At 41.0% G+C, this 15,694-nt stretch overlaps 1 protein-coding gene across 2 annotated transcripts in view; it reads left to right on the forward strand.

The window, feature by feature from the left end:
* The window catches only part of supt5h (SPT5 homolog, DSIF elongation factor subunit), a 72,625-nt gene that overhangs the window by 35,905 nt on the left and 21,026 nt on the right, over positions 1 to 15,694 (forward strand). For both annotated transcript variants that reach the window (XM_059951011.1, XM_059951012.1), the window contains 9 exons: positions 5 to 94; positions 744 to 814; positions 1,476 to 1,581; positions 3,135 to 3,228; positions 4,957 to 5,093; positions 6,568 to 6,723; positions 7,356 to 7,502; positions 10,639 to 10,785; positions 14,474 to 14,599. In XM_059951011.1, coding sequence (XP_059806994.1) covers positions 5 to 94; positions 744 to 814; positions 1,476 to 1,581; positions 3,135 to 3,228; positions 4,957 to 5,093; positions 6,568 to 6,723; positions 7,356 to 7,502; positions 10,639 to 10,785; positions 14,474 to 14,599 — 1,074 coding nt within the window. The remainder of the gene's footprint in view (positions 1 to 4; positions 95 to 743; positions 815 to 1,475; positions 1,582 to 3,134; positions 3,229 to 4,956; positions 5,094 to 6,567; positions 6,724 to 7,355; positions 7,503 to 10,638; positions 10,786 to 14,473; positions 14,600 to 15,694) is intronic.

The following is a 15,694-nucleotide window of genomic DNA, read 5'->3' on the forward strand; positions in this document are numbered from 1 at the left end:
CCAGGTGGACTATGTTGAGCCAAGCCAGAACACCATCTCTCTGAAACTGATCCCAAGAATTGATTATGAGCGAATCAAAGCACGAATGAGTTTGGTGAGAACCCTCTTTCAATACTATTTTCCACACTGGAATGAGGCTATTTCCGAGTAACCTTTGTGCCAAGACAAACAAATCAAGATGTTTGTGGCACTATCCAACCAAAATTGTTGTGAATTGGGAGAATTATGCAGAAGCTGAGATTCTCTCCTGCATGGAATTTCTATGGTTCTATGAACATGTGCCACTGAACATTTGATTTGCAATGTTATTGCATTTGTTCGATATGTGCCCTGTTGCATGACGTGTGTGATCAGGGAGTTTCCAAGACCACGATTGTTCTTGGCAATTTTTTCCAACAGAAATATTTTGCCATTGCCTTCTTGTGGGCAGTGTCTTTACAAGACGAGTGACCCCAGCCATTATCATTATCCTTCAGAGATTGCCTGGCGTCAGTGGTCACATAACCAGGACTTGTGATGCTCATACGACCATCCACCACCTGTTCCCATGGCCTCACGTGACCCTGATCGGGGGGCTTAGCAGGTGCTACACCTTGCCCAAGGGTGACTTGCTGGCTAGCAGAGGGAAGAGACGTATCTCCACCCCGCTGATCAAATATTTACTTGCTGCTAAATTTTTGAATTGGCTTAATGATGATCAGCACTATAATCAAGAGTTTAATAATTTAAAAATTTCCCTACAGAAAGACTGGTTTGCCAAGAGGAAAAGATTTAAGAGGCCACTTCAAAGACTGTTTGATGCAGAAAAAATCAGGTACGATTTTAAAAATCATTTACTTTAGAATGATATGGTACAATTTGCTCAGACGTACCTACTTGGGACTTAAACTGAGCATTGATATTTGTATAGTCAGCTATTACCTGTTAGCCCTGAGCAGGACTCCGGCAAACCATTCTGTCTGGCCCCTAACCTTTGATCTGTTTAGCATGGGTGACCCTACCAAGAGCCAAAGCACAAGGCCCTGACTCCAGCCAACATAGCTCTCCGGATAATTGAGGCACGCAAACCTCCAAACCCTGCAACGAGGTTGTAGTTCTCTTGAGGATTTGTATAGTGGTTGGCACCCAACATAGAAGATTTGAAAGGTCTCCAGAATAAAATGCACATTAAATTAGCTTCAACACAACTATTGGGGCATTTTGACTAATTTTATAGGTTTTTAACATAAGCTTTATTACAGTGAAAGTATCAAATGTCTGGCTCTGGTTTGTACTTAGAAATATTTCACAACTTTTAAGATAGTGGGAATGGGTTGCTGAGAAATGTGTGTGGTTTTAGACTTGATTATCTGATCAAAAGAATACGAGCTGTCCAGAGCTGGATTCTGTATGTTTACATAATTGACTGCCATATTTTTGACTGTGCTTTCACACTATTAATCTGTTTGAATTGAAATATTCTGATCACTGCACAGATCACTGGGTGGTGAAGTTACCACTGATGGAGACTTCCTCATATTCGAGGGCAATCGCTACAGCAGGAAAGGATTCTTGTTCAAAAGCTTTGCCATGTCTGCAGTTGTAAGTGATGTTTTCTGTTGAAATTTTTTATGTGACATTGTTGTTTGAAATTTTGTATTAAAGTACATTTTCCCAAGTTCTCAGGTCTTCTTCCGTCAGACTCCATCAAAAGATAATTACAAGTCAGCTTTTTTTGAACTATGCTCCTAAACCCTTAAAACTATAAAGGATGCAAACTCAGTTGACAGTTTTAAATGCCAGCTCAAAACCTATTTCAGAATCAGAATTGGGTTTAACATCACGAGCATATGTTGGTGATGTTATCCGTCAGCTGTTTATTTTACTCTGCATTTAACTTTTATTTTCATCTTTATTTCTATTTTATTTTCTTGTTTGTACTTTTATCCCATTGTAAAGCACTGTGAACAACATCATCTGTATGAATAGTGCTCTATAAATAAAGTTGTTATTATCAGTTTCCTTCCATAGTCCATAGACTTACCGGTTGGTAGGTTGGAAGGTTTTAGAAGTGATTGGAAGTTGCCCTATGATTAGGTTAGGATTAAAAATAAGGATTAAATTGCTGGGCGACGTGGCTCAAAGGGCTGGAAGAGCCTATTCCACGTTGTATCTCAACAAACTAAAATAAAATAATACTATTAAGTTAAATGAGTGGCTTTATAGCTGTGGATGTGTCACAAACATGCTACTGGTTCTAAGTAGGAGTATTGTAAAAATTCAGAGTTCCGGCTTAAGACAAATTACACTTGGATTCAAATGGATGCCGGTGGAGTTCTTTTGCAGTATTTACTTTATCAAGTAGTAATGGTCTTATCAGGGGTTCCCAACCTTTTTATGACATGGATCACACCATTGACCGAGGGGTCCGTGAGACCAGGTTGGGCACTCTTGATCTTCAATAATGGGTGCACTTTTGGTAAATGCAATGTGTATTTATCAGGTTAAACCAGACCTTTACTTTGGGCCTAGAGTTGTGCAGTGAAGAATTCTGAAATGATTATCTTTGAATATGAGGTATTTAGAATTTCAGACTTCATTGTTTATGAAAGGTAAACATTTTAACAAACAAAGGTTATGGGGAGAAGGCAGGAGTGTGGGTTTGAGAGGGATGACAAATTAGTCATGATGAAATGGCGGAGCAGACAATGGGCCCAATGGTCTAATCCTGCTCCTATGTCCTATAGTTTTATAACTAAATTTAATCTCCTTCCTCATTATTTACTCATTTATCATGGTCTGCACCCAGCTCAGTAATACTTGGTAACAAATGCAAAGCATGAAAGTCACTGATATTAATGGTTCTCCTTTTGTGCCCTCTCCAACTTACATTGGCTTTCTTTTAAATTGTGATGTTTGTGACTTCCAGTCTGAATAAGATGTTAGAGAGCAGTTTGGATACCCATTTTCTGTTCTGTGTTGAGCCATTTCCTGTTCTGTGACATCTTCTTGTAGGGTTTATTCTTAGGTGAACTAACCGACCATGAGACCTTGAGCATGATTGTAATCACCTGCTCAGTTATCCCCCTGTAGTAATGTAAAGGAGCTCGTGGGTCTTGTTCTACAATATTTTCTTGCTGTTTTGTGTAATACAGATTACAGAAGGAGTTAAGCCCACACTTTCTGAATTGGAGAAATACGAGGACCAGCCAGAGGGCATCGATCTGGAGGTAGTTACTGAATCAACAGGTATGTGTGCTTTGCTGGGAGAAGTTGCAGAGTTTCAGTCCAGGGCAGTGGTTCCCACCTTGGATGGTTTTGGTCCGTGGCATGAAAAAGATTGGGAATGCCTGGTCTAGAGGTTTTACATCTTGGCTTTCACATTTCTGCAAAGATTTCTGCTTTGGAGATGCAAGTGACTGTAGATGTTCAAATCTCGAGCAGCATTTATAGGAGGGGGACGAGTTAGAGTGGTTGAAGGGAGTGAAGTCAAGATGCCAGTGGAACATCTCAGAGGAGGTTGGGTTATGATATCTAGTTAAATCATTTCCAGTATCTGTATTGGTGCTTGCTGCATTTGTCTGAGCCCTGGACAGTTCTAATTAGATTGAGGTGTAATATGTGTAGCCTATGTGCGTTTTGGATATGGGAAAGGAAAACCTGGATAGATTTCCCTTTGCTGATTGCGAGGTGAGAGTGCAGTAAAGCTAGGCTCTATAACCTAATGATATTGGATGTCAGATCCAATTTATGTGGTAGAACTTTCAGTGCAAGTCAGAGGGTTTAAGTTCAAGAACCACACAAGAGCACAAACTAAGTTAACACTCCAGTCTAGCTCCGATAGTGCTGCTTTGTCAGAGATGTGAAATTTCTGATGAAATATTAAAATAAGATTCCTCTCTGTCCATCAGGTGGTGTAAAGGACCTCAGAATACACCTGTTCTTGTATAGTTTTCATAAACGTCTCCAAGGTTGTAATGATATAACTAGAACCTCTCATGCAGCATTTTAAATATATTTATAAAACAAATAAATGTATTTATACTTTTAAACAGACCTCCTTGTTTTGAAGGTGGGTGACTTTAGTACTGAAAGGAAGAATAGCCATTCCAATTACGCTGCATATTGAAAATTCCAACTTTCTAACATTTTTCACAGTTATTCTACTGCTTCAGTTTGCTGATCTTTTCACTGCAAAATGCTGGAATAACTCAAGGTCAGGCAGCATCTATGGAAATGAAGTTTTGGGCTGAGATCCTTCATCAGGGCTGAGAAGAAAGTGGGAAGGTGCCAGACTAAAAAGGTCGGGGGGTAGGAAAAGGAGGCTAGTTGGAAGGTGATTGGTGAAGCCAGGTGGGAGGGAAAGGTAAAGGGCTGGAAAAGTAGGGATCTAATAGTGGATTATTGGAGAAAGGGAAGGAGGAGGTAATAGGCAGGTGACTGGAAGCAAAGGTCAGAGTGGAGAATAAAAAAGAGGGGAGGGATAAAGTTTGTTTACTGGTAGGAGAAATCGATGTTCATGCCATGAGGTTGAAGGCTACCCAGACAGAATATAATGTGTTGCTCCTCTACCTTGAGGGTGACCTCATCTCGGCACAAGAGCAGACCGTGGATCAACATGTTAGAGCAAAGTATCTCTATTCCTCTCCTCAGAATCTCTTGCAGTTAGGAAGAATACCTGCATGTGACCATCTAGTGACCCTTGTGTAAGCATCAGCATTGATACAGCAATGCCGTTAGTTTTCCAAATGGAGCATGCCTCATTTATTCCTACACTCTAAATTCCTTGAAGGTAAGCAGGAAACCGGTATCAGAAGTATTGGCTTTTTAGGTTATTGGTGCTAAAAATGCTCCAGCACATTTGGGTTACTCCATTGGAGGCATTGTGCGACTGCAAGCTGAGGTGGTGGGCTAGGTTTGGTCTTATTCATTGCTTGAATTTTCAGTTTCCTACATTGAATCTTGTGACTTTTTTAGGCAAAGAAAGAGAACACAACTTGCAGCCTGGAGATAACGTGGAAGTTTGCGAGGGTGAATTGATAAACCTGCAAGGGAAGATTTTGAGTGTGGAGGGCAATAAGATCACAATCCTGCCCAAGCACGAGGATCTGAAGGTACTGGAAATGCAGCTGAGAGTCATTTGTGGACAGCTCGTTCTACTAGTGAACAAGCAAAGATTTTTTTTAACTTTCGTCAATGTGATCTGTTCAATTACTTATAGCAATGAGCTTTTAAACTGAGCTAGATTGTCTAAAAAAGTAATGATTCCAATCTTGCATTAAATGTAGTTATCAATTGTGCCTATTGCTCATAAATTCAAAGAAAATTCTTTCTTTTTATAGTCATAGTAAACTACAACATAGATTCAGTCCCTTTGGTCCATCTAGTTCATGCTGGACCATTTAAATTGCCTACTCCCATTGGCCTGCCTCCAGATCATAGGCCTCCGTACCCCTAGAATCCATGTACCTATCCAAACTTAACTCAAAATGTTGAAATCGAGCTTGCATCCACCATTTGTGCTCAACACTCTGAGTGAAGGCTTCCCCTTGTGTTCCCCTTAAGATTTTCACCTTTCACCCTTAACCTATGATCTCTTATTGTAGTCTCACCCAACTTCAGTGGAAAAAGCCTAATTGCATTTACCCTAGCTATACCCCCATAACTTTGTATACCTCTATCAAATCTCCCCTAAATCTTCTCTGTCCAAGCTCAGAGAAAAAAGTCCTAACCTATTCAATCTTTCCTTCTAACTTGGGTCCTCCAGACCCAGCAACATCCTTGTAAATTTCCTCTGTATTCTTTCAATTTTATTTACACCTTTCCTGTAGGTAGTTGACCAAAACTGCACACAGTTCTCCAAATTAGGTCTCACCAGTGTCTTATTCACTTTAACTTAACATCCCATCTCCTTTGATTATGAAGGCCAATGTGCCAAAAGCTTTCTTTACAACCCTATCTACCCGAGATATCACTTTCAATGAATTATGAATCTGTATTCCAAATTCTTTTGTTCTACCTCACTCCTTGGTGCACTACCGTCCACTGTGTGAGACCAACCTTGTCTGCATTAAATTCTGCAATAAACTAATAACTGTAACTTGTCAAAACTAATGGATAGGATCATCTCCTGAAAGTGGTTCTGCAAAGGGTGGGCGAGACCAATAAGGTTATAAAACCCACTTTAGTTTATGAACTTCTCCAGAAGTCTCTTACGTGAATCCTAGATCTGTGGGTGGTCTAGCTGAGAATGGTAGTCATGGCAGGAAAGAAAACATTTGGAAGAGATTAAAGAAAGAAATATAAACTCGAACAATCATTTTGTCTTTTGTACGATGGTGTTGGTAAACATTTAATGGGCATTGGAATGTACAGGTGAGCCCCACTTCAAGAAGCTGATTCAAATCCTTAATTTTTTAAATACCCCAGTAGGGAGTGAATGGTTAACATTGGATGAAAGATCGTCAACCTAATGTATAAAGTCATTACTGCTTGATTATTGAGTATTTCCAGCATTTTCTGATTTAAAAAAAAATATATATTTCAGGTTTTTGCTTTGCTTTCAGTTTAACCTTTGGTTACTTCCAGGATCCGTTAGAGTTTCCAGCCCATGAATTGCGCAAATATTTCAAAATGGGAGACCACGTGAAGGTGATAGCAGGGCGTTATGAGGGAGATACTGGACTGATCGTGCGTGTTGAGGAGAACTTTGTCATTCTTTTCTCAGACCTGACAATGCATGAGGTAATACTCTGCAAAATTGCACTGGGTTTTTGAAGAAGTCGTGATTTATGGCATAGCATCTTTTAATGTAAGAAGATATTGTTCGGTAACAGTAGGTCAGACAGCACCTGATGAAGGAGCTCTGCCTGAAACGTCAGCTCTTTATTCCTCTCTATAGATGCTGCCTGACCTGCATTTTGTGTGGGTAACACTGGGCTTCCAACCCCGCTCTTCACTACACTAAAGCTAGCGCTCTGGCCTGCTCTGGCTGCTCCAGGCTTCATGTCTATGCACTCGCTTTTGTTCTGAGTCCTGTTGCTTACTTTTATTGTTTGCCTGATTTGTGTTTTATTTTCTCTCTCTGTTTTGGGTGTTCGTCGGGCTTTTTTAAAAAATTTTTTTTTAGATTTCTTGTTTAGTGGCTGCCTGTGAGAAGAAATATGCATACTTTGATAATAAATGTACTTTAAACTTTGAACTGAATCTCTTGTGTTTAAGATATTCTATGGCACTGTAGAAGAGTTTGCTGACAAGTGTCAGCACCTAGCTTACTCTTTTGGATAATGTACGCCTCGTGTATTCAGATGACTTGCTCAGTAATGCCAGTAGGCTTACGATGCATAGTTTCAAGCAATCCTTTGCCACTCTTTCAGCTGAAAGTGCTCCCCAGAGATTTGCAGCTGTGCTCGGAAACGGCCTCTGGAGTTGACGCAGGGGGCCAGCATGAGTGGGGTGAGCTGGTGCAACTCGATCCACAGACTATGGGAGTCATTGTCCGCTTGGAGAGAGAGACATTCCAGGTACGATATTTGGTTTCAGGACACCTGTTCTTTGCTGTTCTGTTTTATCTGAATGAACATAGACTAGCACAGTGCCGGATTGAGCCCTTTGTAACAGACCAATTAAATTACTAATCAAATTGTTAACTAAAATAATCCCTTCAGCCTACACAATGTCCATATCCTTCCATTCTCCTCACATCCATGTGTCTTGTCTGAACGTCCCTTAAAATTCTCTGATGTTTCTGTCTCTACCACCACCCAGGCTGCGTATACCAGATACCCACCACTCTGTCCCTTCTGAAATTACTCCTATACCTTAAATGCATGCCCTCTGGTATTAGAGATTTCAACCCTGGGGAAAAATATTACCTCTCTACTCTGTGCCTCTTATAATCTTAGAGACCTCTGTCAGGAGTCCCCTCAGCCTTCTTCACTACAGAGAAAGCATCCCAGGTCTGTCCAACCTCTCATAACATTTGTCCTCTAATCCAAGCAACATCGCGGTAATCCTGTTCTACAGCCTCTCTAAAGCCTTGACATCCTTTCTATAATGGGTGACCGAAACTGTATGCAATTCTCCAGATCTGGCCTAATTGATGTGTTGTTCATCAATTAATCACACCAGCATATTTCTAACTGTCCACAACATCCAACTGCGAGTTCTAGTCATCTGCAATCTTCTAGCTTGACTTTAATTTTGTTTCCTTCTAAAATTTGGAAAGGGCATCCTCATGACATTGCTGGGCTGGATTTCTAATTTAGAAGTATTTTTCCATCCGCAGGACTTGAGATAACATGTCCTTCCGCTGGGCATTGTATAAAATTAGGTTAAGCCTTAATGTGTGGAAACGAAAACTTGATTAGTGTATGGCTGCCTTATTGCTGAGGATGGGATAGCTTTGGCTCGTGGTGGTTGAACGACAGCGGCGTTGAGTAGATTTGATATGTCACCAAAGGCACTCACAGATTTCTGCAGATGTAGAGCATTCTAACTGGCTGTAGCACCATTTGGTATGTGGGGGGGGGGGGGGTGACTACTGCACACAATCAAAATAAGCTGCTGAGCGTTGTGAATGCAGTCAATTCCACCATGGGCATTAGCCTTCGTAGGACATCTTCAAGAAGCAATGCCTGAAAAAGACCACAACATTAAGGACCCCCATCACCCACGGTGTGTCCTCTTCTCATTGCTACCATTAGAGAGGATGTGCAGGCGCCTGAAGGCACGCACTCAACAATTCATGAGTAGCTTCTTCCCCTCTGCCATCAGATTGAATCTATGAACACTACCTTGCTATTTTCCCCTCTCCTGTTCGAACTATTAATTGAATTTTCTTTTTTTATATACTTAATAATTTTTATTTTCTAATGCACTGTACTGCTGACGCAGAACAACAAATTTCATGCCATATGCAAGTGATATTAAACCTGATTCTAATTCATTAGCCCTACTTCAGGAGAGAGCTTCTTGAAGGGAAATGTAAAGATTGTTTAATGTCATTCCTGTACACAAGTGTAAGGTGAACAAAATAATTGTTACTCTGGATCCAGTGGAGCACAGAAAAACCCACAGAAGATAAAGATCCCAATAATAATATAAAAAGAAACCCAATCAATATAAATACGTAAGATAGCTTATACACATTGATTGTATGTCAGTAAGGTGATGCTAGGCTATGCATAAGGTGACTGACGGGGAAATAATAAAGTAGTGGCGGAGTTAGTAGGTGGAGGTGTTGGTCAGACTTGCTGCTTGGGGAAAGTAACTGTTTTAGAGTCTGGTAGTCCTGGTGTGGATGCTACGATGCCTCCTCCAGATGGGAATGGGATGAACTGTCCATGAGCAGGGTGTATGGGATCCTTCATGCTGTTACCCTTTTCGTGCACCTTATTGCACATATGTCCTGGATGTTGAGTAGGCTGGTGCCAGTGGTGCTTTGGGCAGTTTTGACTACCTGTTGTAGAGCCTTCCTATCTGTCACGGTGCAGTGATGCAGCTTGTTCGGATGCTCTGTAGGATGACATGAGTATGGATGTGAAAAGTCCGGCTCTCTTCAGCCTCTTCAGAAAGTAGAGGTGTTGGTGAGCTTCCTTGACTAGAATGTGTTGTGGGACCATCAGGGGTTATGTATAATGCACACTCCCAAAAGCCTGTGGTGCGAGTTCTCCTGAAGTCAGTAACAACCTGCTTTGTTTGGTTGACATTAAAGAAGGGATACAGAGAGAGAGAGAGGGAAATTATAGATAGTTTAGGGTCAATCAAGGGCAGTTTTGCTCTTCACTAAGATGGCTGCTATTATATACACCCATTGGTTAGGACTGTGGCTTACGTTGGATATAAAGTTTTGTCGGAGCCCATATGTGATTATGCTCCACAGTCCCTTCTGATTAACAGGGTTGAAGGGTTTATTGAGGTTGAAAAGGCATGTCTAGAGGTGGTTGCTGCTCCTTGTACTTCTGTTGATGGTGTGGTGTAGTGAGAATTATGTGTGTTTGGTCAGAATCGACAATGTGATTTGCAAACATTAGCAAGACCCGTGTGGTTAATCCAATTGGATTTATTTTCTCTTTGAATCTGGTCCTAATTTCAGTATCTCTGAAATTCCTGAGCTTTTCCTCTTTCCTAATGTGAGTAGTAAAGTTGTGGATTCTTCATTGCTGAAGTTCAGAACTTCAGCTAGGATACAACTAAGGTTGCTTAAGATTTTTTGTCACGTCTACCCGTGTCCAATACAGTCCAAGGATATACTGGAGGAAGCAGCCCGCAAGTAACCATCTACTCCTGAAGTTTTTGTTTTGTAGTGAGAATATGGCATTTTGATTTGTTGGTTATGAATAGCAGCAAGGCTGGACTGCATAGACTGCTGTGCTACTGAGTTGAAGGTTCTTGCATCAAGGAGCTTGGTTTTCTGAAGAGTTCTTTCCTGTGGGTGCGGATGTTGCTTTTGTTTTGGACAGGTTCACCTCCATTCTTGACTCCCAGTGAGATGTGGCAGCCTTTGATGTTTGGGCTGCAAGTAGCTGTGATTGTTCTGAAGGACCTGCGCCTGTCCTTGCTGACAACAAATTGTGCTCTTTCCACCCACTATCTGTTGTTTAGGACCTCTTGTATGCGGACTGAACACCTTGTTCATTGAATGTTTGTCATTTGCAGGTTCTGAATATGTACGGGAAGGTTATTACTGTGCGGCACCAAGCAATAACCCGGAAAAAGGATAATAGGTTTGCTGTAGCCCTGGACTCGGAACAAAACAACATCCACGTGAAAGATGTCGTCAAAGTCATTGATGGACCACACTCAGTAAGGCTTGCTTGCTTGGTTTTTCCATAAGACCGTAACTACAAAATTTGAAATAGTTGAATTGTACACATGCACATATGCATGTGTACACACATGCACTCAGTACTGTGCAAAAGTCTTGTGCACCCTAGATTTTTAAAATATATATTTTGTTGTGGATGTTTGCTTTTCATCTTTTGCATTAGTGTGTCAGTAGAAAAGAGTAAATTTTAGATTTCTGAACATCTGTTTTCCAAAAAATTACATGTTGCTGAGAATTTTTTGTATGTTGTTAGAAGTAACATATTAAGTAATAGATCACTTTTCAAGTAAATACAAGATCAATTTGTAAGTATCTAGCCCAGTGCTTTGATTAAATGAAGATAACAAACAGGACACTAATAATCAATGACGTGATAAGTTGAATGAACTAAACTGATTTACTGAAACAAACGAGTGTAGAAGGAATTAGTTTAGGCGAAGGACAACCAAACTGAAAGGTGAGGGTGTGGCAGATGTGGCCTTCAAATCATCAATTCTTTCATCTTGGCGAGAGTGAGCAGAACAACTGGACACAAGGTAGTCACCCTGTGTCAGCAAGCTCTCTCCCAAGCAGAAATTTCACAGCAGACAGGAGTTTCAAGATGTGCTGTCCAAGCTCTTCGGAAGAAGCACGAAGGAATGGGCAAGGTTGTGGACTGGAAACACAGTGGTCGGACATGGAAACTCAGTGCAGCAGATGAGAGATTCATCAAACTGATGTCCCTTCCAAGTCAGAAGTCCGGCACTGCTGTTAGCTCTGAAGTAACAGAAGCCACTGGAACCCAAGTACACCCATCTATAGTCTGGAAAAGTCTTGTCAGAGGATGCCTTCGTGGAAGAGTTGCTGTCAAAAAGCCATTCCTCCAAAGTGGAAACAAAGCCAAGAGACTCAGCTACGCAAAAAACACAAAGACTAGTGTGCTGAACAACGGCAGCAAGTGCTGTGGACTGACGAGTCAAAATTAGAAATGGGAAGCAGTTTGTCAGTAGAAAAGCTGGCGAGTGTTACATGAATGAGTGTCTGCAGCCAACAGTGAAGTGTGGTGAAGGTTTCCTGCAGGTTTGGGGTTGCATTTCTGGAGTTGGTGATCTGGTCAGGATTCATGGAATCCTGAAATACAAGCAGATTCTCATCCATCACGCAATACCACCAAGGAGGCATCTGATTGGTCCCGACTTCATTCTGCAGTAGGACAATGACTCCAAACGCACAGCCAAGATCATAAAGAACAGCGAAAAGAAGACCAAGGAGTTCAGCAACAGATGGTATGGCCTGTACAGACACCTGATCTCAACAGCATTGAGCATTCCTGGGATTACCTGGAGAGACCGAAACAAATGAGAGAGAGAGAGGCGTGGGGGGCAGACACATCATAGAGACTGGCTCCGTAGCTCATTGAATCCACACTGGCCACTGATCACCAGTTTACACAGATCCTACATTAATCCCATTTTTCATTCTCCCTCATCTTTCCCCACCCTCCAGTTTCCGATTCTGCTATTTATATGCATACTTCAGTCAATTTACAGTGGGCAATCAACCTAACAAGCCACATACGTTTGTGGCGTGAGAGTTTACTCACACCGTCACAAGAAGCTGCTGCAAAGTCTGCAAACTATGTCTGTGGTTTCAAGATATTCTGCAGATACTGGAAATCCAGAGCAACACACACAGTGCTGGAGGAACTCAGCAGGCTAGGCAATATCTATGGAAATGAATAAGCAGGCGGACAAACAGTCCCTATGAAAGGCTTCAGCCCAAAACTTCGACTGTTTATTCCTCCACCTGATTTGCTGAGTTCTTCGAGTAATTTGAAGGCCGGAGGTCAGAATTGTTCCTGGGTATTTGTTGCTGTGAGGCTGCTGCTCTTCTCACTGTTCGTCACTGTGTCTGGATTGCAGCTGCAAGAAGTAAAAATTCTACATCTAGGAATGCACCCTACATCGTTCACAAAAAAAACTAAAAGAAAAAGGACAACAGAAGCTGTAGTGAGACTTGAAAATTCATTTCATGAAAATTCAAATGAGTACCAAATGAGAATATTATGCAGCTGCGCGCACACTACAGTGGTAACAATGAACCATTGAAATTGCATCAGCACTATATATACTGAAAAACATTCCAGTAATGTTTTGTTAAAACAGTAGGTTCTTGGATCTGACTTGATTAGACAGAGAAACACCAACACCAATTACCCACTGAGACCAGGGGTTTCCAACCTGAGGTCCATGTGTCTCTTGCTTCATGGTATTGGTCCAAAAGAAGGTTGGGAACCCATGACTTAGACCTATAAAACTACACTTACTTACTAGGACAGAACAGAGCAAGCATTAGAATACTTATCTAGGCACTTGTGGGCCCTTCTCACTGCAGCATCCATCTCGTTCTGCTGAGCCACAGCACCATTCACAACCAGCCCGATGGTGAAGCCCCGAAAAACTACCTCAGAAGCCCCCCAAAAGCTCTATTTCATACCCTTCCTACTGATATGAAATGCTGCTGTAAGTGGATCAGTACATTAGCACCATCTGAAACCGCTGAATCAGAACCAGTCATCACTTGTCACCACTCTTCATGAGTACCACCCCTGTTCTCACAGTATTTCATTCTCATGGTGTATTCCCGTAGTGTAATTGAAGCTCCTGTTGCCATTTCTGGTATGTGCAAGGCCACAGTGCTGGTGAATCATTCACTGCTGGAACAGCTAGTTATGAGGAAGTAGTTACATAATTATCTCTTCCTTCTCATTGTGTAATGAACAGAACTCCAGTTGAAACCTATTTATTTCAGCATGATTTCCCTGGATCTTGTATTCTATTCTTCAGGGATTAAAGACAGATGTCCTGTACACCTTTTTCAAAAAAGAAACCTTATCTACCTGTCTTGTTACCTTCAGGGATTTGAAGATATTTTAGTAGATTTCTCTGTGTACCCTACAAAAAATCCTTCCAACACAAAAGAAAGCTCCCATCAGGTTATTCCTATGACTTTTTTAAGTTTCTTCAGAGAATTTGTGTATTAGAGTAGAGATCTCTTCTGAGCCCAAGTGAGAATTCATCTGGAATAGGTCCAATCTCCTAACCTAAGGAGGGATATATTTGTAAAAGAGAGAGTACAAGGAAAAAATATTCAAAATAATTCCGGGTCAGTGAATTTGTAAATCAAATGACGTAAATTATAATTGAATGAGTTCGGTCTCATTGGCTATTGCTGCCAGTTTAATCCAAAGGCAAGTATTCCTGTACTTAGAAAACCCAAACCTTCAAGTGTTTATTTGGAGGTAATTTTTTTCATCTTTTATGTAGTTTTTATTCAAATTTTTAATTTGTTTTCCCCAGGTATTAGTTGATTACTTGTTTATTTTATGCACTTTATTTCAGTTCTTTGTTATTGTTCTCCCAAAGTTTAGTTCATTAATCTTCAATGGTTCAACTGAAAGACAGTGAAGTGTACAGAGTATACCACTGGAAATCCTTACTCTTCACAGATGTCCACAAAACAGAGAGAGAGACAAAAAAAAAACAAAGAATGAATGACAGAAAAAGCACTGGAACACAAAATTCATGCAATCAACCAGTTTCTGTAGTTGAAATGTGTAAATGTGGCTAAAATATGCAGGCATACAATATTTACCTGAACATGCAAAACTGTACAATCGATTTTCAGGGCCGTGAGGGTGAGATTCGACATTTGTATCGCAGCTTTGCATTCCTACACTGTAAGAAGTTGGTGGAGAATGGCGGCATGTTCGTTTGCAAAACTCGCCACTTGGTACTTGCTGGTGGTGCAAAGGTAAGCATAATAAAGCATCTTTTTAGAATCAAAATAGGGAGCATAATTCTGTTCTTAAAGTAAAATGTAAATTTCCTAAGGTGAGTTGAAAGCTTGTATATGTAAAATGGGAAGGGTGTTACTGCATTGAGATTGGTGATGAAGATCCAGGCAGCATAGCAAGGGAAATTTTATTCTAAATGTTTACGGAGGTAGCGTTAATGCTAAATGTTACCGAGCATTGTGAGTGTAAGTGATGACTGCATGCACAGGCCGGAGCTTCAGTTCTGAATTTTGTGGTTGTCTTTGTTCAAAAAGTTCAAAGTAAACTTATTAGCATATGGCACCATATGCAACCATGAGATTATTTTTTATTGTGGGCATTCACAGTAAATATAATAGAACTGCACCTTACAGGAATGACAAACAACCAATGTGCAAAAAAACAACAAGCTGTGCAAACATAAAAGGAAAGAGAAAGATATAATAATAAACTAATAATAAAAAAGCAATAAATATTGAGTTGCAGAGTCCTTCAAAGTGAGTCCATAGATTGTGGAATCAGTTCAGTGTTGGGGTTAGTGAAGTTATCCCCTCTGGTTCAAGAGCCTGATGGTTGAGGGGTAGTGACTGTTCCTGAACCTGGTAGTGTTCCCAGGGGTTCTGTATCTTCTTCCTGATGGCAGCAGTGAAAAAAGAGCAAGACCTGGGGATGATGGATGCTGCCTTCCTGCAACGGTGTGTCATGTAGATGTGCTCAATGGTGAGGAGGACTTTAGGGCATTGGTGTTTCCATACCAGTCAATATACCCTCCACCATACATCTATAGAAGTTGTGAAATCCATCTTCAAAGGCTCAAAGGTCCAATTTAATGTCAGAAAAATGTATGCAATCTACATCCTGCAATACTTTTTTTTTCGCAAAACATCCACGAAAATAGAAGTGTCCTAAAGAATGAACAGTTAAATGTGAGAACCCCAAAGTCTCCCCCAGCTTCCCCTTACCATGCATATGCAGCAGCAAAGCATCGATACCCCCCCAGCAAAAAAAGTGCAATGGCCACCGAGCACAAGCGTGTGCTAGGCGATAGCAAAGACACAGACCTTGCAGTTACC

The sequence above is a fragment of the Hypanus sabinus genome, chromosome 26 (assembly GCF_030144855.1).
Source record: "Hypanus sabinus isolate sHypSab1 chromosome 26, sHypSab1.hap1, whole genome shotgun sequence".
Lineage (NCBI taxonomy): Eukaryota > Metazoa > Chordata > Chondrichthyes > Myliobatiformes > Dasyatidae > Hypanus > Hypanus sabinus.